The sequence below is a fragment of the Heloderma suspectum genome, chromosome 1 (genome assembly GCF_057233095.1).
Source record: "Heloderma suspectum isolate Gila_16-S chromosome 1, 16-S_ref, whole genome shotgun sequence".
Classification (NCBI taxonomy): Eukaryota; Metazoa; Chordata; class Lepidosauria; order Squamata; family Helodermatidae; genus Heloderma; species Heloderma suspectum.
Genome location: NC_139458.1, coordinates 374,361,857 through 374,387,137, shown reverse-complemented (window position 1 = coordinate 374,387,137; position 25,281 = coordinate 374,361,857). Strand labels below are relative to the sequence as shown.

The 25,281-nt window shown below is 42.1% G+C and overlaps 2 protein-coding genes across 2 annotated transcripts in view; one reads left to right on the top strand and one right to left on the bottom strand.

Annotated features, from left to right (window-relative positions):
• QPCT (glutaminyl-peptide cyclotransferase) overlaps positions 1-6,497 on the top strand; it is a 30,602-nt gene extending 24,105 nt beyond the window's left edge. The window contains exon 7 of the mRNA XM_084828316.1: positions 1,144-6,497. Within this exon, the coding sequence (XP_084684442.1) occupies positions 1,144-1,289 (146 nt within the window). The 3' untranslated portion in view covers positions 1,290-6,497. The remainder of the gene's footprint in view (positions 1-1,143) is intronic.
• Positions 6,102-24,498, bottom strand: SLC30A6 (solute carrier family 30 member 6). Its single transcript, XM_084828315.1, has 14 exons — positions 24,465-24,498; positions 23,201-23,287; positions 22,453-22,537; positions 19,954-19,996; positions 18,149-18,214; positions 15,902-15,982; positions 15,610-15,645; positions 14,977-15,071; positions 12,748-12,796; positions 9,978-10,097; positions 9,785-9,887; positions 7,620-7,667; positions 6,887-6,955; positions 6,102-6,619 (listed from the first exon to the last, which is right to left on the bottom strand). Exons 1-14 carry the CDS (start codon positions 24,465-24,467, stop codon positions 6,122-6,124), a joined length of 1,383 nt encoding a protein of 460 aa, XP_084684441.1. The 5' UTR covers positions 24,468-24,498; the 3' UTR covers positions 6,102-6,121.
• Positions 24,499-25,281: the final 783 nt, after the last annotated feature.

Genomic DNA, 25,281 nt, shown 5'->3' with positions numbered 1-25,281 from the left:
GTCTCCCCACACTCTGCTCAGAACCTCTCCCAGTTCTCAGAACCAACCCCACCCCCCTACCATAGCCCCTCAGGGTCAAAAATGAGTGAACTCTAGACATTCTAGCAGAGGGCTGTACTGCACAGGGTTACACTGATGACAGGCTTGTTATGGGTTATTTAACCCACAATGAGTCACGGCACCCACAGGTGCCATGTTGCGTATCCAACCCCTGCTCGGGGGTTGTCGTGTTGTGCAAATCCTGTGAGCATGGGTTATACAAGGGTTAAACAACCCTCACATAAACCTAAAAGAGATCATGGGTTTTGCGAGGGTTGTTTAACCCTCACATAACCCACACGCACCAGGCTTGCATGACACAACAACCCCCGAGTGGGGACTGCATATTCAAAATGGAAGCTGCACACATGCTGTTACTAAGACCTGCCTCCCCCTGCTTTATACATGCAGGGGAGGGCACATGAATGATGGCCCCATCACATCTAGCGTGGCCCTTAGTTTAACTTCCATAGCCTAAAATGGTCCTTCTCAAACTGCGCAGCCTGGCATGTTCCTGGATGGATGGCTCAATTATGGGCCCTTTTCTGATTGCCGGAGGCTTTTTTCTTTCTGTCACTGGGCCAACAGCATAGCGTTACTGTTATGTCATCCATTTAAGAGACAAGCGCACTCGGTTCCTCCCTCAGACCACTGCATTCTTAACCCTATTTGAATACATACTGTCTTTATCCACATTAAAATAATAAAACAGAAATGTGTTCAGTATTAACTAATGATGTGATATTCTTGCATATTCCAAGGTTGGGGGCGGGGGAGTACGGCTTCAAAGGTACAGTTATTTATGAGTGGGTCTGAAAAGGTTAAGTTTAGGGGTGGGTCCCACAGAAGCACTGCCCTAAAACCATAATTCCCAAAGCCTCACACCTTAGAATTCTTTTTTTCTCCTTCATTAGTGATCCAGTTGCTCATTTAACAGCAGTGGATTTGGAAATTATTTCTGATCGAAAATTCACTCAAAGCAACGTCATGCAACTAGAGTGTAACACCAGAGGGCCATCGATTTCTATCCCGTAAAACACTGCCCAGAAAAACAATCTCCAGAAGTTTGATAATCTCTCAATTTTTGTTCTCTCTTCCCATCAGGTGTTCCAATCCTACACTTGATACCATCTCCTTTCCCTCGAGTGTGGCACACTATGGAGGACAACGAAGAAAATCTTGACAAGCCCACCATTGACAACCTGAACAAAATTCTGCAAGTGTTTGTGCTAGAATATCTCAACCTGTGATAACACACTTTTGGTACCCACCCAATTATTGCTCTGTTTTAAATACTACCACTGCCCCTCTTTGGATGCCTTCAAGAAAAGCCTTTTGGATACTATAGGGATAGAATCCTACTTTTACTTCTTGCCATAAATGAAAAATGAAATAGCGTTAATCCCTTGAGATTTAACAGTACAATATAAAGTTTTAAATGTATCTCTTCCAATGCACACGCACGAGAATCTAAAGATGTTTTGGGGCTGCAACTCCCATCATTCCTCATAATTGACTATGCTGGCTAAGGCTGATGGCAGTTGTCATCCAAGGAATTTGGAGGGCCTCAAGTTGCCCACCCCGATCAAAAGTTAATTATATCATTGTGACAACTGGGTTAAAAAAAAATATTTATACCAAATGTTCTAGTAAAAGGAAAAACTTCACCATTTTTCATTTAAGAATTAAAGGGAAGTCTTAGTTTGGCCTTGTCACCATGTGAGTTTCATTATGAAATACAGACCAGTTTTGAACATAACGACGATTCCTGGGCATTCCTGGGTTGTCGATTGAAAGTGGAAGTGACAAGTGCACGGGAAGCAATGTGCTTGCTCACTGCTGCTCAGCCCCGATAATTCCTGGATTAAATAACCCAGGAATTGCCATTATGTACAAACCAGGTCAGTGAATATCATTGTGTATAATAATTTGGCTATAGCCATGTTCCAAAATACTGAGAGAGTACTATTTCCTTAACAATCCAAGGGTGAGAATTCTGAACACACTTGGTATGCAAACTCACTAGTGTTACTAAAAGGTAGATGCTCACCCTTGCAGCTCATTTCTTCTAATATTCTGTTGTCTAGATGAATCTCATAAACTGTGGAGCAGTTTGAGTCTGCAGTATATGTTTTCATTGCCTTTGCCATAGCTTGTAGTATAGTTGTGGGTAGTAGCAAAGAAAACAAAAACAGGAGTCCCTGTGCCTGGATTGCAACTATGAACAAGGTGGGGAAATTATGGGCCCCAGCTTGTGATATTATAATGTCATCGCTGAAATTGCCCTGACATTAAAGGATGCCATCATTTAAATTGCCCTGATGGTGTAACTGACAATCATTTACCTGGTGAAAGGCCATCCCAGCTGTTATCTCTTTAGGCCCGGGACCCATATCCATCCGGCTTGCCTAGGGCTCCCCAGATGGCCATGCCCCCTTCCCCTGGCCTCACCCACTTTCCTCCACCCACCAGTTGGTGGTTGCCCAGCTTTTGTGCAGTTTTTCTCCCCATTCTAAAAAGGTTGAAATGCCAGTCCTAAGGCTTAATGACTGGCAGTAAGCGCTGGAAGCTAAAATATGCTGTACGTTTAGGCATTTGGGCCCTGCCTTTTGTGTTTTTGGTCCCACCCACATTTGCCTTCAGCCTCACCCACCGCTGGAATGTGGCTCCCAAGACCTTCTCTGCAATGGAATTCAACCCTTCAGCTGAAAGAGGTTCTGCACTCCCGCTTTAACCAATTATTCATCAATGGGCTTCAAGTCTGAAGGTGAATCAGAGAGGCAGTAGGTTAAACTGAACACCACTGAATATATTAATGCACCCTGAATTTTGAATGGACACATTTTCAAGCTGTATTTCTAGAAAATATATAATTCACATCCATGTGATGCTATCTCTCTAACAGTGCAATTTTCATCTAACAGTGCAATTTTATAAACCTGCTATAGATTTAGCACAGGGGTGAGCAACGTGTGGCCCGCAGGCCACATGTAGCCCCCCCATGGCTATTTTTGCAGCCCCCTGCTCCTGAATTTGCCACGGTAGCAGCAAAAAAGTGGCGATTTTGCAAGGAAATAAGGCGTAGGGGCATGCACCTTGCTTGCAAGCAGAATCACATTCCCAAAAGCAAGAAAGAATGGTTTGGCTGCTAGAACTAAAGCATAATCCTCTGACTGGCTCAGTTCACCCCCCTCCCCTAGCACTTCCACCAGTAAGTGCCTGTCTCCACTTTACCCTCTCCCTTCCTCTTCCCTCTAGTGCACATGATAGCCACTGATCAGTACAGGGGCCTGTTTGAGGACCTAATGCCCAGTCATATGAGCTGTGGTGCCAAGGTGGCAGTCAGTACATTTGAGCTCCAAGACCTAAATTGCACAAGCATTGTCCATTGAATTACATCTTTCTAGATGCTTGTAACACTAAGCTTTAGTATATAAGGAGTAGGACTTCATTAGATATCCTTAATCTGAATTAATCCCTTTACTATGCTTTGAACCTGGGAGTGTATTTATTTAAGATGAACCTTTAAACTGTCAGACACCCACCAGGTATGTACTTGGAAGGAACTGTGGCTGAGAAAGAGCACCTGCTTTGCACGCTGAAGGTCAGATCAATGGACCATCTAGCTGAGTACTGTCTACCCTGACTGGCAGACTCTCTCCAGAGTTTCAGAGAGGGGCCTTCCCCAGCACTACCTTGTGAAGTCAGGGACTGAACCTGGGACCTTTTACATAAGCTACAGCCTTCCCACTAACAGTTGTAGAAGTGTTCAAACTGAATTTGAACAGTTCCAGATGCAAAGAGAAATCCCTTAGATATGCAAGTCCCACTATGTTCCAATGAAATGACTTTACTATTGGTGTTGGTATAAACACACTATAGTTTATAGGATTCTACATATACATAGCAAAATAAGGAACAACCTTACCTAACGTAAAATCACTAATAAAGATCATATTCCTCTCTTTAAGTGAAGAAAGAACACACTAGTTGCTATAAAGATGAAAACAGGTGTGATAGCTAGAACATATTAATGAGGGAGGTAAGAGGAAGGAATGAACTTGAGCACGCTCCGGGAGAGAGCGCAGGACAGGAAGGCCTGGCGTGCTATGGTCCATGGGGTCACGAAGAGTCGGACACGACTGAACGACTGAACAACAACAACAACAAGAGGAAGGAATACAAGAAGCTGTTAAGAACTTTACCATTTTCTTGTGGAAGAGCCCCAAATGCACAATACTGGGAAAGAAGGAATGGCAGATATTGGAGGGACATTTAAGCCTGTCCTTGGACTGCAGGAACTCCTCTGCAGTATGGCAGATTCAAGTGTACCAGAACTTGAATGTGCAACATGAGAAGGATTGTTGCAACTGTTAGACAAGACAAAAGAAATTATGCATTTTACAGGAGCAACTTCTATTGGCTTAGCAGAATACAAGCTCTGAAGTTAAAGAACTCTTCATCAAGTAGAATACAAAGTCCTAAGGAATGCATTTTCAATTTAATCCATCCAGTTACCCATGCCATCTCTATAGGTAGTTGCTAATAGACTGCTTAAGCTGGGTGGGACGGGGCATAGCATGAACCTCTTCCTGGTCGAGAAAAGGGACCAAATCACTGCAGGACCAAGGAGAACTCGCACAGGCTCTGGTGCCACTGCCCTGCTTCACGGAGTACAGTGTAACCATCTACAGTTGAATGGGCATGTCTCATAATGGAAATAGACCCAACAGCTCCCTACTGGTCATAAAGGGAAGGGTAGATTGTCCAGTGAGGCATTGTGTGTGTGTGTGGGAAGATGGAGGGGAGGAGGAGAAACCTCAAAATCAAACTTCCACACACTGCCCTGTCCCCTTACAGGAGGGTCCCTTGAATCACCAACAGAAGAGGGAGGGAGTACAAATTTCTGCCTTCAGTTTAGGAAAGAAATCTGGAGGTGGGAAGATTCCACTTTCCTCCCACAGGAATCTGGCTCCATGCATGCTGACTGTTTGAGTGCAGAGTCAGCCAGACTGATTTCCCACAGTGGAAATGCAAAGATGCTGCTGATGGCCATCAGTAGCCTAAGTTATCTTACCTAGTAGATAAAGTGTCATCGAGGGGAAAGTAGCCACCACACATAATGCAAGGCTGTGATATACTTCTTCTAACTGACCATAGCACCGAACAGAAGCATCACAAACCCTTATTAGCAGGACATATTAAAAATGCACTTTATTCAGCTACTTGCCATTGTCAATGAAAAGGGGCTGACCTGTTGATTCAGCCAGATATGAGCTAGACTTCCTACTTAAGCATCTTAGTTGCCATCAATCAGAGATAACATTAAAAAACAGTTGGAGACTGATGTTAATGCCAGTGCTTCCACAAAGATCAGGATGCTAGTATATTAATCAAAGCACCATTTTTCTTTCAAAATGCCCCTCCTCTGAACTCTTCCAACAGGATTAATGATCATTTAAAAGCAGCACTCTATTCAGTACTTTATTTCCCAGCATATCTGTGTCAAACATAGAAGACACAGACAAAAATTAATCTGAAATAGTTACAACCATAGGACATCTCCCCGCCCCCAGTCTCTCCATCTTCCCCTTAAAATGACTGAATTGCAGGAGTGCCTGTTAGCCCTCCAAGAGCTCATTTTGATGACACACATTTTTAACTAAAGCAAATGTGACTTTAAAAATAATCATGATTACAAAGGCACTGAAGTTTTAGAAAAAGAATGGAGAAGTTTGTTAATAGATAATACTCTTTTAATAATGACCAGGTTAAGGAAAGGATACAGAGTCTCACTCCTTTGCAGGTCTGTTATTTTCTGGAGCTCCATTCACATGTTATGCTGTAATCACTTATGAAAGAAGTAATAATACGAATAAGCTCACTGCTTGTAAAGCTACAGCTTTACAGTTAGAGAGCAATAACCACAGCAAAGATTAAATGAAATTGTGAACACACATTTTCATGATTATTGGAAATATCAGACCCCAGTTTTCTAGAAAATTTGAATAGCCTGGTAGAAAAGCGAGCAATAAAAAAGGTGAAAAAATAAAGTCAAACAATAAATATGGGAAATACTTTATTAGGGTCTGGACTGACCTCGAGTGCCAGTTCCATATCTGTGGGGGGCATTTATTAAGCCAGTCCTGAATCCCTGGGTTGCTCCCATTCCCGGTACTCCAACCCCTTGAGTGAAGATGCTGCTGTAAGGTACAGTCCCATGGTTGAAGCCTAGTCCATAGGGCCTTGTCTGAGTATTCAAGAGAATGACTGGGTTCATATTTTTGCCAGGTGTGTTAAAAGAGAATTCAGGAGGTGGGCTGCTTGGTTTAGCTGGAGTAGATGTAGCCGGGCTAGAGTTTTCTGCAGCCCTTAGAGGTGGCATTGGAATGATGTGATGATCTGAAAGAGTCAGCATATTGTTTGTGATCGGTCCAGCGGCCAAGGTGGGCCTGATCCAGTCATCTTTGAAAATCTGAACAGTCAAAGTAGACACTAATGTATACAACCGATTGGTCACATGTGCAAGTACCATTTGTTCATTGGCATCTCTTCGAATTCTAACATGTACTGATCCAGCCTACAAAGCAAATGAAGAACAAATTCAATGAACTCATCAGTCTCCTCCAGGAAAAGCTTATAGACTCGTTGCTGTGTGCGTGCGTGTGCAAGTGAGAGACAGACAGAGAGACAAAGAAACAAAGAAACACACTTTTAAAAAGAATATACTTCATAACATAATCGCTATCTGTACAAGAAACATTTTACCAACTGAGCTATGTTATTAAAATAGTGATTGATACTTTGCTTTTAAAGAAAAAACATCATTATGGGGGAAAATACATACCAGAGAGCCAAACCCCAATGTCCAGAAGTGTTCATTCCGAACTTCTAAAACACCATCCAAAGTAGAAACCTAGTTCAAGACAGTGACCCATATTATCCGTTTTAAAATACTAATGTTTCTGATGGCTTAGTAACAAAGCCCTAAGTGGGTTATGAAAAAACAAGCTTAATTGAAATCGATGGGCCTTCCAAAGTAAACACGCATAAGATCAGAACTGAACTGCATCCAGTCAGCTGCACTCTTAAAAAGCTGTAGGATTTATCTAAATGTTATACTACATATTTTAATTTGAGAAATATAACTGTCACTTTATTTTGTTACCCACTGAAACATGCATAAGTTCAACAAAATTTCAACAGGATCAGCGTGAACAACATAAATAGAAGATATATTCTATTATGGGAGGTACATGTGAAAAAGCAACAGGTTTTCGTTAGCCCATATGCAATTTTTTTTAAAGTGTGGGATCCAAAGTCCACATAGGTTTAATTCCACTCACATACAAAAGCTTTTTGGCTCCCTGCTGCCAGTGGCAGCCCCAAGTATTCACACCAAATCCTCCACCAACGCCAGGGGGCTCTTTGGCGCAGCATCCTATGAAGTGAGAGGAACTTCTGCCAAAGGAAATATTATCTCCTCCCCCATGCCTGTACTGAAGCATTTCCTGTGCACACACTGTGGTGGGGATAGTTCTGGCCATTGTGTATAAATGTAACAGTTTATACTAATTTACCTCTCTTATAAGTTTATCTAGCTGCCCAATCACATGAGGTGGTGTTGTCTGGAAAAACAAAATACCATTGCAGTTATTTTTAAAAACTATTCTGTCCATCACAGAGCTTTTTTAAATGTTTAATTATTCCACAACAATTAAAAAAACAATTGTGTTACTCAGATGTTACAGTGCTGCTGAAATATGAGCATTCAAAGTATCAGGGAATCAGTTGGCTAACTGTTCTACATTCTGTGAGTGGGAGTGAAAAGACAAGACATATTATCCAAATAATTCCTTCCAAAAGAAGCACTGAGTGGGTGGCAGTTTATGAACAGCATCCTCGTTGATATACTGAATAAAAATGTACCAAAGTGCATAGAATGAGTCCCGTTCTTTTGTGGCTTGAAGCTGAAATGTCAGTTTTTCTAATTTATTTATTTATTTCATTTCTATACCGCCCGATAGCTGAAGCTCTCTGGGCGGTTCACAAAAATTAAAACCAAATGGCACACAACAAAACAATATAAAATATATAGAACATTAAAACCGCAATATAACAATACAACCACAACGATGTTGTAGAAAAACATTATTTTTCTAACAACGCCATGTGCCACGTTCTTTGATACCACTGCCCCACTGGGAACTGGTCCAGAAACTTCTATTTTTAGCGATTTCCACACATGCAGCCATGAGAAAAAGTGTGCCACAAAGCTTAAGGAGTGTTATCGTGACCTAGTAAATACCAAGGCTATACTAAGGAAATTATAGATCAACATACGGAATCTACAGCAAAATGTCAGAGTGAATCTTCACCTTCTAACAGAAGTGCTCTTCTACTGGGTTCCAACTCCCTTGTTTCTCTATGATTCTGTTTTGGCTCCAATTGTGTCTGTACTCACCATTTAAGTGTGCTATCTGAGGGAATGATAGGCCAATACTAAGCTTATGATGGGTCTCCTAAGTACAATCCAGGAAATACTAGGATTCCTTCAGTGTCCTCCTCCCTGCTAAATCCACTTCAATCCAGTAACATTCACTTCAGCTACTGGGCAGTATAGAAAAGTAACAGATAAAAATAAAATATATAAATATGAATGAGTTTTAATATTAGTAACTTAATGATATAACCAGATAAACCAGACCAGATAAACCAAATTTGTCTTCTTCCAAGACTCATTTCATTTTGTTTTACAATTTGATTTTTTTAAGCCGCATAAGAAAATTATAGCTTTCTAAATTTCTTTTTAAAACTTACTGGAATTATAATTGAAAGCAGGCTACTGAGATGAAAAATCAGCCAAATTTACCTTACTTGCAAACCTTCTCCTACAGCAACCAATATAAGAAAAAAGATATTCCACTCAATATCCCAGTTGTTGTCTATTCAAAAGAGAAATCCTGTTTTCTTCTTGAAATGTAATTAAATACATGTAAGTATCTTATCTTTTTAGACATCCTGAGGAGTAGCCAATTTTTCTTTAGATCAGAGGTGTGCGACTTTGGGGGTCTGGGGGACCTTTTGGCCCCTCTGCATGCATTCTGTGAATGCCAGAAATAAAATGCTATGGAAGACTAAAGCGTCCAAATCTCTTATTTTCAAGCAAGAGTTGGCTATATTAGCCTTCCATAGGGGCAAACCAGCAAACTTTTTGCTACTGCAAATTTCAGTGGCAGCAAGGGTGTGGCAGGGGCTGCCAAGGACCACATGCCGCCCATGGGCCACATGTCACCCACCCCTGCTTTAGATCACTTTCTGTTGGCAACATTTCAGCTTTTGGAAGGTTAACCTCATATCCTTCAGGTTCTCCTTTCTTGTACAGCTTCTACAGTATAATATGCAAAGCAGCTCCTAGAACTCTGCTCTTAAGTACTAAATTATCAGCAAGTATTTTGTGATATTCCCATATCTGCTTTGCTTTTTTTTGAGATCCTTTCTGTAATAATTTTTAACACTTCAGAAATTGCATGTGCTTGTATTTTAGAAAAGCTATAGATTTAAAACCAAAATTCAACAGTATTGTCTGTAACTGAAATTCTACGCTACATTAATTGAATCACATATAGCTTTAAAATATATATTTTGCCTATTTTTTGTTTTTCTTTTGTTGAATTCAGGAGGAATGGATAATCTGGGCTGTACTCTAAATGTTATTAGAAAGTAGCTTTTCTCATTGTCTCACCTGAAGCAATACCTTTCCGCTGTAGACACTCATGGGATACATGGTACCAAATGTCATCAAGGCAATGGCTACTGCAGAAGCAGTATCAACAGCAAAATAATTACTGAAAGAAACAAGTGTAACATTAGAGGGTGCACCTACTTTTCATTATCCAATATCTATGAATGTTACTCTGGCATCCAAGTGTACTTACTTAATTTCGATTAGCATATATGTAATGCAAAGAGCTAAAGCCCCTGCAAGGTCAATCAAGATGAAAGGATTCATACGTGGAAGAAAGATGCTGCTCAAGCCAGGAATGATACCACACAAACTAAAAGAAAGCAATAAATAATATGAATTGGTAGTGTAAATAGCAAGATAAACAGCAACGGACTTCATTTATATGTACAGCGGTATGTCTCACATTTACATGTATAGTGGTAGCTTTCTGCAGACAGTGAGATGCGATTGGGCCAGTTACAATCTGATGTCTCTGATATATCTTAATATGTCTTGTCGAGAACACTGCCTTGTTAGGGTAATGCCCTAGAAGCAAGGCCTATAAAGACTTAAAATAAATTAACAAATACATATTATTTTTTAATTTATTTATGGCATTTATATGTGGTCTTTCTGTAACCAACCAAGGTGTTTCACAAGAGTTTGTAATAAACAAACACAAACATAACGAAAATTAGAAGCAACTTTAAAAACCTTAAAACACCATAGCAATTTAAAAAGCCAAATTAAAAAGATGCATCTTGACTCCCTTCCTAAATGCTGAGAGTGAGGACAAGTCTTAACTCTAAAGGGAGTGTGTTAGAGTTTGGCGACAACACAGGAAGAAGCTCTTTCCCACGTGCCCAACAAGTAGGCCTCTGTAAGTGAGGGTGTCTTCAAAATATCTTCATATAATCATATTATTTCAAGAAATTAGCATTAAGGCTGCCATCACACTCAATATTTTAATATTAGATTTTGAGAAGACAGGCAGGGTTGAGGAGTATCGGGAAATTCAGTTCCAACTGATGAGCAGTATCCAGCCTATTCCTCCACTGATTTGTTTGCACCAGCAGCCCCCACCACTTGTGCAACAGCGATTTAGTGCTTCTGGGAGCCACCCAAAATGAGTGGAAATGCTTGTTTCTGTAAGGGGGCAGATTGGTAGCGCTCACACAAGGCTGCTCCACTGACCTGCTCACTTACAGAAACTAGCGTTCCCGCTTGTTTCGGAGCTTGCACTTGGAAGCGCTAATTCGCCATTGTGCAAGTGGTGAGGCTGGTCACACGTGGACCAGAGCGGTAGCGGACCCTGCACACTGACAGGCAGGATTGGACACTGCCTGATTTTACTGTTTGATTGTACACCCACTTGTAAAGAGTGGGGTATTCAGATGTATCAGTTAAAAGAAGAGACAAATGCCATCCAATCTCTCTCTCTCAAACTCTCTCATTTTCCTATTATGGTGATTACAGGACAAAAAGCCAGTCTTCTCCATATTAAGCAGAAATTATCTGGTGAAAACACGCACACGCACACAAATAAAAAAATTACTTCTGGGAGAATGTGGTTATGAACAAGCAGGGCAGGGAAACGACACTGGAGTGGATCAGACTCTCACAGCTGGAAAGCAGAGCTCCTAAACAATACATACATGATTCAGATATGGCAGCAAAACAAAAGAACGAAGAAGGGCCACACAGGGAAACATGCAAGGTTCGAATTCTGTCTCTCTGTCACAAGCACAGGCCAAGACACAGAAACTGTCCAGCTAACTTCAGAGAAAAATATTTCAAAATTATCTAGGACAGCCTTCCCCAACCTGGCGCTCTCCAGATGTACTGGACCACAACTCCCATCATCCCCAGCCATCATGGCCAGTGGACCTACTGGCTGAGGATGATGGAAGTTGTGGTCCAGTACATTTGGAGAGTGCCAGGATGGGACTCTCCAAATGCCTAGATCTAGGCTGATCTAAGAGGATTTAGCATCAGAAGGAACAAGCTCTACATGCATTTGAGCTTGTCTTTTTTCTTGAGCATTTTTAATTTATTCGCTATACAGAACATTTTCCAAGAACCTGCCCCTCCAGAGACCAGATGGAAGTTTAGGACTGCTGGCTTAGCAAGCATGTCAGGTTGCTAGAACATTACTCAAAGCTACAGCAACCATAGTCCACGGCAACGGAATATTTTAGCAAGACACAGAAGTTATATTGCTTGTCTTCCAGGTCAGGGGTGGGGGACCTTTTTTGGCCCGAGGGCTGAATTCTAGTTTGATAAGGGACTTGGGGGCTAGATTCCAGCACTGATGGGAAATAATAAGGGGTTGCCCTGAACCGTGCTGTAGAAGGCTGTCTTTCTTCAGCACTCAGCAAAGAATCCAAGCTCTTATTTCGAATCAGTAAGGTAACAGTAGGGACTTCCTCCCAGGCCTGGAGAGAAAAGGGACAGGACCTGCAGAAGAAGCCTGCAGGCCAGATGGAGAACCCCCGTGGGCTGGAGGTTCCCCATTCCCGTTCTAAATATTACAGCTAGTCTCTAATACTGCCACTGCATCTCCACTCATTCTGTGGCACCTATGGGACCAACTGCCAGTGCAACAGGAACTAGCTCTCTCTAAAGCAACCCTGGAATCAAGCTGAAACTATCATTTCTGGAATGGGACAGTTCAGCAGAGCTCCCTTCTGCAAGTGAGCATCTCCACTCGTTTGTGCTAGGGGAGGTCCCTCTAGTGCACGGCAGCATTGGAAACTGCCCACAATATCTCTCCTGCTCAGCAATTAATGTTACAGGTGACACGTCAGAGGTGGAAGGTGGTAGTTCAGAGGTGTCCCATATCTTGCCAAAGTGCATTGCCAGCAAAGCCCATGGTCACAGCCACTGTTCCTTCTACATAACCCTCATCCCAGCTTGCAACAGGTGATCCAGATTGCCGATTCCTACAAAATGCATATATACAGCATCATTCTCCATCTTACCTCCTGCTGAGATCAGCGACATGTTCCTGAAGCCAGCTTGTACTTGCAGCTGCACAAAAAAGTAGTACTGGTCATCATGAAGAGAACACTCAGTACATCACAGTTGTAAACCTAACATTGCTGCAAGTCTACGTCAAGTCATGTGGTATGACTTCAGGCAGAAGAACAGGATGGGCTATATACCCCTGGGGTCCCAAATGTGGCTGCCTGTGGGCATCGCTGTGCCCACAGACATCTCCCTTGGTGCCCATGAGGCTCCCTGCCCCTCATGATCGTTTAAATTTAAAAACACTGTTTAACCGGGAGGATGGTATGTTGCAAAGAGACACGCAGGCCTCGAGCACTGTCTTTCTTTCCGAGAATGGCTTTCAGCCCCATGTGGGACCCAGAGGTATTCTTGGAAAAGAAAAATGGCAGGTGGCTGCAGCTCAGCCCTTCATTTCAAATGTTCCCAGCCATCCAGAAAAGAAAAGGGTAGGCTGGGGCGTGGGGAGGAGCATCCTGGAGGGTTAGGGTGCAGGGGAAGTATCCTGGGGGGTAGAGGAGATGGCTGTGAGTGCAGGGGCAGTTTTGCCTGTGCCGCATGTATGTTTTGCCCATTTTTTTGGTGTGATGTAGGGTGCTTGGGGTGGCGTGTGTGTGCATGCCCCTGGACTTTGAGTTTTCGGTGTGGTGTGTGCTTCACCTAGTTTTGGCAGGGGGTTGGGGGTGTGGTGTTGGGTATTTTACCGGCATATGTGTTTTCTCTGAGCATCGTCAGTTTGAATTCTGCAAAAGAGATACTTTGTTGTGCATTCTGGGGGCAAATATGTGATTTGGCATCTGGGGCTCAGACCCAACTTACACCTCGTAATCACTTTCTTGGCAAGTCATTTGTCTAAGCCTCATCAGTTTACCTTCTGGGAAATGGGTGTTATAGCAGAACATTTTGGATTCAGAAGAGTGGTTTTGTATTTTGGAGTCCAAATCACACCTCTGCCTTGTACCTAGGTTTGAAAAATTTCTTTTCTTTTTGCCTTACCAGTTTACATTTGGGAAATGGGTATTTTTCAACTATGGTAGCAGCCATTTTGTGAATGGGCAAGACCCCCTTGCCCCCAACATAGCAGCCTTTTTGTAAGAACACCCAGGACACTCTCAAAATTCCAAATGTGCCCACCAGTAAACAGGCTGAGGACTCCTGTTACGCTCTTGCTTCAGGTCAATCCACTTAGTCATTGTGCCAGCACAGTTACCATGCTCTTTTAACATTTTAAAGCAGGATTAGAATACCAGCTGAGTAAGAACAATATACAAGACTAGCTTGCACTGCTACAAGTCCAGGCTCAGCTAGAGGTATCATAGCCAGACAAAAGGACTGAGCCACCTTTATATATCTAAAATTGAACATTAAAGACACAATCCTATGCATGTTTAGGCAGAAATAAGTTCTAAACTCCCAGCATTCCACAGCCAGATGCTGGGAGATGTAGGACTTATTTCTGTCAAAACATGCATACGATTGCACCCTTAAACTACTTTACAATTACACACTTTGAAAAAGGCATGTGAATTAATACACCTCATCAACTTAGATTTACAGAGTTGTCGTAACTGTGTCTCTCAGATAAATCATCATCTAGATGCAAAAAAACGTTATTCAAAGGCATCCACAAGTGGAATGTCATTTTTAAGTGAGCTGACTGCATTCACACTTCCTGGACTAACATGGAGATCAGGACATAGCTATCCTTGAGAATGCTGACTTACAGTTCTCAGCTCAAAAACTGCACAAAAATGTGTGTATCAGGGATACATACAAAAATAAATGCAAATGTTCATGCAGGTTTTTTTAAAAAAATATCTTTTTAAATAAATGTGCAGAAATTGGACAAAACAGACCTATGGCTGAATATGCGTGAAATTGACACAAACCAAATATAAACCGATTTGTCCATCCTTATTCACAAGTCCACTTGCCTGGCTCAAATGACCCAGGCCCACTGGCAAGCAGGACATCCAGTAGCAGACAGTTCCCCCAGCAGCAGAACTCTCATTTGCAGAGCAATTTGGAGAACGTAAGAAACAGCAGGAAAGATGTCTGCTCCTTCTTGCCTTCTCCATACTCCAGTACAAATGAGGGAACACCCCCTCCCCTTCATACGTAACAGATAACTAGTAAGAAACATTTGTGAACTCATGAACAGTCACTAGTTTTAGTTAGGTATTTCACATTTATTAATTACATACCTTCAGACACATAAGAAAAAGGCTTATTCCTAATAGAAAGCATCGTAAACAGGTTGAAAGAGAGTGCCACAAAAGTACCAACCAACAGTCGACCCCTAAAAAGAGTAAAGAAATTAATCTTCATTTTTGTACACTATTCACTAATATAATATGCTACCAGGTACAACTGCTAGTTATGTTTGTCATTTCTTTAATTATCCTCCATTTATACCATATGTTTCAGTCTTATTCAGATTCCATTTAACTACATTCAGAGAATGCATTTCTTTAACAGAGAGCTCACCCTTTCCTAACAGCTAAAATCGGATGAAAGAAAGGTTTTATACATTATATATTAAGGTTCTGTTATATAATAAATACCTATGAACTTTAAATCCATAGCAGCAAATTAAGAATAAGCTTTTCAAAGTCATTTTTTCAACTAACTAATTATGCAAGGCAATTTATAACTGAGGATACAACCAGGGTCATTAAATTCAAATGGATTTTTGCTTTTTACTTCCACTTCATCTCAGCATAAATGTTATAGTTCTGTGCTACCAACTACAGTACAATGTAAGAATTAACACTGTATTACTAATGATACTTTATTCCAATAATATTTAAGATTTTTTGTATACGAAAAGGTCTTACGTGTGAATCTCTGGTTGTTCCAGAAACCGTTCAGCACTACAAAACACAAGAGTTGGTTTTACAGTCAACATGTTAATATTTCTGTTAAGAAAACTGTTAGTCACACATATTTATATGCTGCAGTGTAAGTCAGCAACTATAACAGGTCAGCTGTAAATAAAAATCATATACCCACCTGGAACTACTGCTTTAAAAAAATGACTTACAGCACCTGAAAAATCGTACTGAAATAGGCAGCTAAATTGCCCTTGTTATATATCGATTGTTAAGTGCAAGCAGAATGGATTCCTACCTTTCTTTTAGTATAAAAAGAGCCCCAAGCTGTGCTAGAACTGTGGAAGCAAATACCGCTAGGACTTCAAATCTCTCAAACCTGAAATTAGGGAGATTAAACATTTTAAAATCAAATGAATGGAAAAGTAAATCCCACAAACTTCAGAGGGACTTTTTTTCCAAGTAAGCATGTTTAGAAAACTGATTTTAATACGTTAAATATTCTATTTGCTCTTGTGTGTTTTTTAATTAAGAAACTGAATAAGGGTTAGTAGTGCATGTTACAGGAAGGGCAGACAACTTCACTAGGCTGAGGAAGTACTTTATTATCTGGACCGGGTATGGCCAACATCTGTTTCTGCAAATCTAGGGAAAACGGTCCTGGGGCAACACATACTGGCCTCCTCACAGGTGGTCATACATGACTCATACTTTATCATAAAGTTGCTGCTAATTAATGCCATTTAGCATTAAGGGTTTTACAGCTATGAAGCACCTGGGCTCAGGAATAGACATGGCATACATACTCCAAACAGTAGCAATGTGTGGAATATTTCTGTCTCTTACAACTCACAAATATTTTCTTCCTTTTCCTCACAACTTAGGTTTTTACATCATCTAATTAAAATTTAGAACGGGTTTCATAAAATCCTTCATCAGTCTTATGAAATACCTTGCCCACGAGGTTTGGATGGCTCCATCTTTACCTTTGGCAATTTTTAGTTGACAGGAGGAGTTGGTTTTAGTGAAAATCTTTTTTGTATATAAATAAAATAGCTCCTGGTCATTGGTGATCCAGACAGAGGTGCAGGGGCTGGTGGGTTTTTTTTTTTAATTGCTCAGGTTGACTCCCTCAAGTACCATAAGGGTTACACAGATACGGAATACATACACTCAGCCAGACCCAGGACATTACATACACACTCTAAAAGACAGGTGTAACATAAAAGTGTGTGTATCTATTTCTTGCAACTTAAGGCACAATCCAATGCATGTTTAGACAGAAAAAGTCCTACAACTCCCAGCATGCCCCATGGCTGTCTGAGGTATGCTGGAAGTTGTAGGAGCTTTTTCTATCTAAACATGCATTGAATTGCGCCCTTAAAAACACATTTCTTTTCTCTATGAGACAAACTGTGGGTAAATTGATTCAAACTGATTGCTCTACACAATTTTAATCAGAGGTATGCAACGTGGGGCCCACGGACACCAATGTGCCCCTGGACAGTTTTCTTGGCACTCACCAAGGTGCCTACCTCTCCTGTGTAAAAAATATGAACACATTTTCTTACTGGGAATTTGGATTGCTATGAAATACGTTTCTGTTGTTGCTGAAAACTGTGAGTTCAAGTGAGTCATTTAGTGTGCTCATATCTCACCTCTCCTTGTGCTCAGTGTTTTGGGCAGGTTTTTTATTTATTTATTTATTATTAAATTTATTAATCGCCCATCTGGCTGGTCACCCAGCCACTCTGGACGATGTACAGCATACAATAAAACAGTTTAAAACAATAACATTCTACAATAAAAACATTTTCTAAAATACCCTAACCCACCCCAAATGCCTGCCTGAACAACCATGTTTTTAATGCACGACGGAAGCTCATTAAAGAGGGGGCATGACGGAGTTCCCTAGGGAGGGAGTTCCAGAGAGTGGGGGCCACCACAGAAAAGGCCCTCTCCCTCGTCCCCACCAGTCTAGCTGTCCTGGCTGATGGGACAGAGAGAAGGCCATCCGAGGCTGATCTTGTTAAGCGGCCTGTCTGGTGCTGCTGGAGGCGCTCCTTAAGATAGTTTCTTGTCCTTTGCCCTGCCTCCCATGAGAGCCATTTGTGGTGGTGCCCAGGACAGTTTCTCAAATTGCCAAATGTGCCCACAGCCCAAAAATATTGCCCACCCCTGCTGCAAAGTCTCCAGGGACCACCAGATTAAATCACATGTGACCTGATTTGACCTATGGGCCACAAATTAGTCATCTCTGTGCTAGGGGTCCCACATGTGATGGTTTCATCTCAAGCATCATCTAATTTCTCATGCAGAAATGAGGTGAGAACTAAACCTTGTGTACAACGACATATCTGTACACAAGTTCCAGCCTTTTTGTGTCTTGCTGACCTGTGTATTAATTTTGCACATGTTCATAAACAGACTTTGATCCAATTTTCATTTTAAAATCCAAATTTTTTATCTCATTCTTTAGGGAAACAAAGCAATCTTTCCAATGTTTTAAGAAAACATGAAATATCAACACGTTACCCAAACTTACCCAAACGAATAGGCTGGGCTGGGCTTCTTCATCATTACCCAATAACTTATTAAGCATGTTATTAAGCTAAACAAACAACAAAAAGCAATGAAAATTAAAATAAGAAAAATCTGACTGTTAAAAAATCAGCTTGAAGAACTCTTGAGTTTCAAAATTCAACCTTCATCTGAATATTTTGATGAAATGACAGCAGTAAGTTGAACCCCTCTTACAGGGCAGTTCACAGTGCTTTCCGTCCAACAATATAATTAACATAAAGTTACTTTGGCAGTGCAGTTCTATAATGCAAGGGGGCTTACTTCTTGGTAAGTATACTTAGGATTGTAGTCTCCATTCAGGATTGCAAAATGGCTGTTATTTGTTTAACAACTGGGATTTTATCCAGTGTTAGTCCTACTTTATACCTAATAAAAGGAATGGGTGTAAGTTAGCCATTAGGTCCCATTCATTTCAATAGATCTACTCTAAACAGGACTAATATTGGATACAACCCCTTGCTTTCCAAAGCTAACACGAGGGAGCTTACAACTAAAATAAAAAACAAACAAGCAAGCAACAATTATGACCAGGCGGAGGGAAGAGAAGCAATCAGTTACAGGGACCTCAGTGGGGTCAAAGACAAAATACAAATATGATTCATCAATCCAACTTGCAGAGTCTCTGCCAACACAGGCTGGGCTTTGCTTAAGGAAAGAGGGTGCCTCCCCCTCTTGCACCAGTAATGCTGACACCACCACTGCTGTGGGGCAAATGAATGGGAAAAGGCTGCCCAGTCCTTCTCAGGTGCAAATGCAATGCTACCTCTAGAATGCAATGCTAGAACTTTTTATATATCTAATTCAAAGTTGGGAGTTAGTTGGTCATCCCTTTTTGACTGCCTTCTTGTTGACCGATTCTCATAAAACCCACTTCATAGGAAAGCTCTTGACAAGCAGATTCCACAAATAACAACGGTTTTCACTATAATTCAAAGTCAGAAGTTTATTTATGTCCATAAAGCTGTGTTTTTTTTAAAAAAGAATTAGCGAATTTTCTATAACAATGTGCTATAGAGTTTTATTTTTAATATCAAAACTGTCAGGTATAATGAAACATAATTAACTGCAAATTGGAGAAAATAAAATATGAACACAAAAAAGTCTCTGTACACCTCTATAAACACAGGTACAAGCCAAAGTACAGTGATATGTCAGTAACATACGGCCTGTAAACAAATCATGAAGGGATTGAGAGACACCTACAGTTTGCAGTGAGTTAAGTTAAACGTTTTGTTAGATTTGACTTTTCTCCGCGAACTGTGTTCACAAGGAACAGATTATCTTGTTTCTATTTATTTGCAATCAGTGGGATTAAGAATCTCGACTGCATACATTATGACAAAATTGTATATATTGTCTTGGTGAAAACATCTGAGCTGTTTTTGTGTACATAGGACCTGGGAAAACAATACAAAAAGGTTTTATATAAAATGAGAAAACATTTAAGCTGCAACCCAATACCTGGGAGGAAGACCCATAGAACTCAGTAAGAATTACCTCTGAGTAAACATGTATAGAATTGCACTGCTAGGGTGCAATCCTATCCATATTTAGACAGAAAAAAGTCCTACAACTGGCTGTAGGACGTTTTTCTGTCTGAACGTGCATAGGATTGCGCCCTTAGTATATCAAAACCATACCTTAACATAAGCCGGGTTTATTATTGAACATAAAATACATGTTTACCATAACCTATGTTTTTGGCTAACAGGGTAAGAAGATATCACATAAACTTCTCACAATCAGGAATTTAAGAAGTAAACATACCTGAGAAGATCAAAGATTGTTAGGTAGGTATATGCAGTTAAAGCTGTAGAAAGAAGGTTTACACTTTATTCTCAGCAGCTTCAAGTTTCTCTGCCTGCAAAAAGGCTTACTTTCAATGGTAAAATTTTGATTAGGCTTCATACCACTTCCTTCATAATAAGCACATTTGTTATCCGTTTATAATCACAAGCCAAACTGTGGGTTGCAAGATACCTCAAGACACTGAGATGAAATTTAAGAAGGCACTGAATTTAGCTGCAGGAATATCACTACTTTGCTGTGCGGGGGAAAACTGCTTTAAAAAACATTTTTGCCTGCTGTGACAAAGTGCTGGTGGCAGTGCTCCTACAGTATTGTCCATTGCAATCGCAGATCTTACCTCACAGTGTCTCACTCTGAGAAAGGACATAATTCTTCTTTGAAGAGTGAGGCATTGTGGGTGAGATCTGAGAAGGCACCAGACCCAGTTATAAGAGCACTGCTGTCATAATTTTGCCATAGTATGCAAAACATTTTGAAATAGTCTTTCCCTACCTAAGGTGGTGGCACTCTTACAGCCAAGTCCAGTGCTTTCTCAGATCTCATCTCTATGACTTGCTATACAAGGAACGATGTAGGCATCCTTCTGCAGAGAACAAGACCTGGGACATGATTTAAGAAGATGCATGCCACTGCATCACTTTTGCCACGGTGCTAAAGCTGCCATGGCAAAGTGATAGCAGCACCATAGTACTCTTAGGCTGGTGGGTGGGCAGCAGAGAAAGGTTAGTGGCAGTGGCAGGCAGGTGCATGACTGCTCCACAGCTTGAGACCAAGAGCTCACCTTGGCTCATAACAGAACTAGCCCTGCCCCACATCCACCCACCCACCCACGCTCTCTCTCACCCTCCTTTACTCTTAACTGTTTCCCTTTCTCTCCCCACTTCCATCCTCAGCTGCCTCTTTATCTTGTCTGCACCCACCCCTTGCCCTCAGTTAGGCAACGGACACCAATGGCAGCAAAAAGCTTAACTGCCATGTACAGTGCGTGTTTTTATTCAGGATGGCAGTATGCAAGGAAGGAAGGGTTAATCGTTCTCTCCTCAGCTGCCATGCCATCCTTGGTGGGTTCTGTTGTCATAAAAAGAAGGTGTTTGTGTGTGACAGGAACAAGGGAGTAGCATATATGTTAAAATAATCTTTATTATTCATTCACCCTGAGCCACAAATGTAACTTTTTAAAATTCTTCTAAATAATTGCACCGCTCTCTGCAGAACCACGTAATGCAAGAATGGCATGTTCTTCCAAAACTTAACCAAGAATAAAAGTGACAACCAGAGCAACAAAGCAGGAATCTAAAAGGGGGGCTGGATGACTGCCCTCTGCAAGGTAGATGACATCAGAGGGTAGCCCCATGATACATCCCACCTCCTGACATCATTCATTCCCTGGTCAAAGTGCTGTCTGGAGCTCCTCCACCCCATGCCTTGGCCTGATGGCTTTGCCTGTTCCACACCTTCCCCCATTGGATGCCTCCAAAGGGTGAGGGTTTGAGGAAGGGATGGGGCATGGGGATGGCGTCCAAGCCTCTGCTGCCTGGATGGGGAACTTCTGCGGGCCAGAGGTTCCCCATCCCTGCAATAAAGCTCATAAGGTCATGACCAACTCCACTCACAAGTCACAGTCATAACACCCACTTTGTGCAATGTCTGTCCATGCACTTTTCCAATGCTGGAAAATTTACCCCTCTTCAATCTGGAAATATTGAAGACATGGTAATACTGCACCAATACCAGCACCGCAGATTCCCAGATATTTTCAGCACAAACAGTGCCAGTGTGGTCAAGGAGCATTCAACTGGAATACTTGGCAATGAACTGCAAATCCAGACAAGGGGACTTACACATTGTAGGATTAATTCTTACTAATCTTAGCATGCTATTAAATCCTGCTTGAGGAAAAGCAACAAGTGGGAATACTCAGACCATCTCTAGAATATCTTTTGGAGAAAGTTTATGAGAGAAAAGACACTACTAGATACCACATGATGCTCACAGTTCTAAAAAGGTAAAGGTAAAGGTGTCCCCAACCAGTCGTGTCCGACTCTAGGGTGCGGTGCTCATCCCCGTTTCTAAGCCGAAGAGCCAGCGCTGTCCGAAGACGCTTCCGTGGTCATGTGGCCGGCATGACTGAACACCGAGGTGCACGGAACGCTGTTACCTTTCCCGCTGAAGCGGTACCTATTTATCTACTTGCAATTTCTTGCTTTCAAACTGCTAGGTTGGCAGGAGCTGGGACTGAAGATGGGAGCTCACTCCATCACGCGGCACTCAGGTCTCGAACTGCTGTCCTGCCAACCTTCCGGTCCGCAGTTCAGCGTCTTAACCACTAAGCCACCGCATTTGATTATTATACGAGCTGTCTAAATTCTGTTATACACCAAAAATAGCACCTTTTTAATATTAGCACTATAATGAATTTATATTCAGAAGCACTTACATACAGGAACATAAACATACCTATACTGTTCGTAGAACTACACCACATAAGTAGGAAACCAGTACATACTATGTTTATTGCACCAAAGAGCAAGATCTTCCAGGACTGTAAATGAGAACAGTTAAAGTAATTACTTAGCAAAAGAATTAAAATAAAACTTGACTTTATTGAAACACATACAATCCTGCAACATATAGACACACACAATTCTGAATGAACTTTGAACAGACAGTTTTGAATGAACACCATCAACTTTAACCCCCGTGGGACAAATGTATTGACATTGGCTGCATTTGGTCAGTGGTTTATGAAGCTACGGACAAGTGCTCCTCCCTTACTCCTCCCCTCTTTCCATCACATGCCAGCTTTGGCACAAAGATGTGCCCAAGACGGAGAAGCCAGCAAGTGAACAACACTTAAGACTTCAATCCTATACATACAGACCTGGGAACAAATCCATTGGACTAAATGGGACATACTTCTCAGTAGACATGCATAGGATCGCAGCATAAGATAGAAGATAAATGTCATAACCAAAGCAGAGAGGGGGAGAGAGAGAGCACACAATGTCATTCATGAATGTCATATACTCTTCAATCAATAGTGTGGAGAAATAGCTGCATGCCACCCCACCCCATTTAAATGGAATTCCAATAAACTGATATTCCTAGGAATCAATTCTTCAAATAAGCAAGTTAAGAGATAGTTCTCTGAAATGGCATGAAACCGAATTAGATTTTTTTCTCTGTTGTAAAAGAAAACTCTCACCCTTCGATCAGCTGCTACTGATCTAAATTCCTGTGTTAACTTGCCAAGTAGAGATTTCTGTGATTTGCGGAACAAGTGTATCGTCCCCTGTAACAAAAAAGTAATAACGCTAATCTTGCTGAATTCTTAATTTTTACTCAACTCTTCATTCTTTCGATAACATTCCCAAAACATGAACTTGATTTCTGAACACAGTCCTTTATAATAAAGAAAATATTCCACCAAAATTAGTCATTGTAGCAAAGCAAAGGTGTGCGACACTTACGAGATAAGATATACCCAGTTAACGCTGGGGCAAGCTATTTAGATGACCAAGTCTAAAAAGTGAGGGTACAAAACCATAGCATGGTGCTTCTTCAAGATTAGTTACCATATAAGAGCACAAGGGAGTTACAAGGATTGCTACCTTTTTAAAGAACAAATGCCTATGCTTTTACCAGCTGCATGACAGGCAAAAATGCAACAGGTGAAGCTCTCCCTCTCACTGTATCACCACATCTACCCCAATCACCCTCTAATGACCCCAGATTCTTAGGTGGTTTTATCCTCACTACGCTCCTATGAAGTTCATTACACTGAGAGATGGTAAGTTACTCAGGGGCACCCATGAACTTCATGCTTGAGAAAGGGTGTGAACCCAGGTGCCCTCACTAAGATTACCAACTGCACCCACTCCAAGGCCAGCCTCTCATCCCTTTAACAGAGGCTTGATATCCAGAAATGTATTACAATTAAGGTTTTATACCCTGCCCATCAATCAAATTATCAGGATGGCTTACAACAAAACATTAAAAGACACACACCTGCTACTTGCTGCAGACCTAAGGGCTGCTGAAGGCACAGCTACAGGGGCTGGCTCAGAAGTTGCCAACCCTACACCTCACTCCAAGTCCAGCCCCCGTGCCACTACACCAGACTGTCTCTTTGGAAAAGACTCACACTGGAAGAGAGCTCAACTGCTGCATACCTACTCATCTTGTAGCTATTACAAGGCACAGAAGGCTACTTTTAAAAAGGAAACGTCAACCTCAATAACTATCTTTCTTCCCTCCCATGAAGGGGAAGTAACCCCCCTTCAGAACTGGGGGCTCTGAAGTCAACCCAGGATTCGGGGGCGACCAGGCTCAGGCCCTCTCTCGCCCCATGCCCCATCACCGGGCACACAATAAAGTGCCCTTAGCTGCGCGTGCGCACAGATTCGAGCCCCAGCTGAGTCCGAGGCCTTAACCGTCCCCACCTTTGGGGTGATAACGAGGCAACTCACCATATTGAGGAACAAGCGGCTCCCCAAGGGGGCCGGAAAAGGCGGGCTCCTCGTGTCACCATGGAGACGAGGCGGGAGTCGGATTTGCTGACGTGTAATTGGTCGATCCCGGAACAGAGCAGGAAGTAATGCTAGGCTCCGCCTGGCCCGGCCTACTCAAGAGGCGGTGCTCCTGTCAGCTTTGTGGCTGGCATGGAGAGTGGAATGCGCATGCGCCACCCCTGACTGTCCTAACGGGCGGGCTGTTGACCCCCCTGGGAAGGCGGCTGACGTCGCCGCAGCGACACCGGCGACCCTAAATTGGCCCCTTTCTCAGCACCGAAGGAGCTACGCGCTCTTCGTCAGTACTGCGCGCTCGTCCAGAACGGGATGCACTAAAAGGAATGACAGAAATGCCTGCTGGGAACAACGGAGCCACTTGACGGCCCATAGGAAATAATGGCAACTGAGAAGGCCATTCACTTGTTTATTTATTTTTATCCCGCTCCTCAGCCAAAAAGGCGCCTGGAGCGGCTCACAAATAATCAGTTAAACAAGACAGCCCCTGCCAACAGGCTTATAATCCAGAAGGCGCGACACATAAGGGAAAAGGAAAGGGGGATGCCTTTCAGCAGGGCTGGTGGGGCGGCCCCGCTTCCCCGTCTCATCTCCCTCAACTCAGCCTGACGGAACGGCTGTTGATGGTGACAGCTGAAGGAGAAGGAGCCTTCATGGGGGAGGCCTGCAGCAGGGCAGGTAGAATGGCCCCCTTTAGGAATGGATTCTGAGCGACGGAATGGAATGGGCCAAGCCTTCCCATGCTTTTTCTGACAGGAAT

What these genes read in the sequence shown, in the direction of transcription:
- SLC30A6 (XM_084828315.1), bottom strand. An exon ending in GAACAACCAGAGATTCACAC is followed by an intron (nt 15,072 to 15,609) that starts GTAAGACCTTTT and finishes TACTCTTTTTAG; the next exon opens with GGGTCGACTGTTGGTTGGTA. An exon ending in TAGATAAACTTATAAGAGAG is followed by an intron (nt 6,956 to 7,619) that starts GTAAATTAGTAT and finishes GTCTTGAACTAG; the next exon opens with GTTTCTACTTTGGATGGTGT.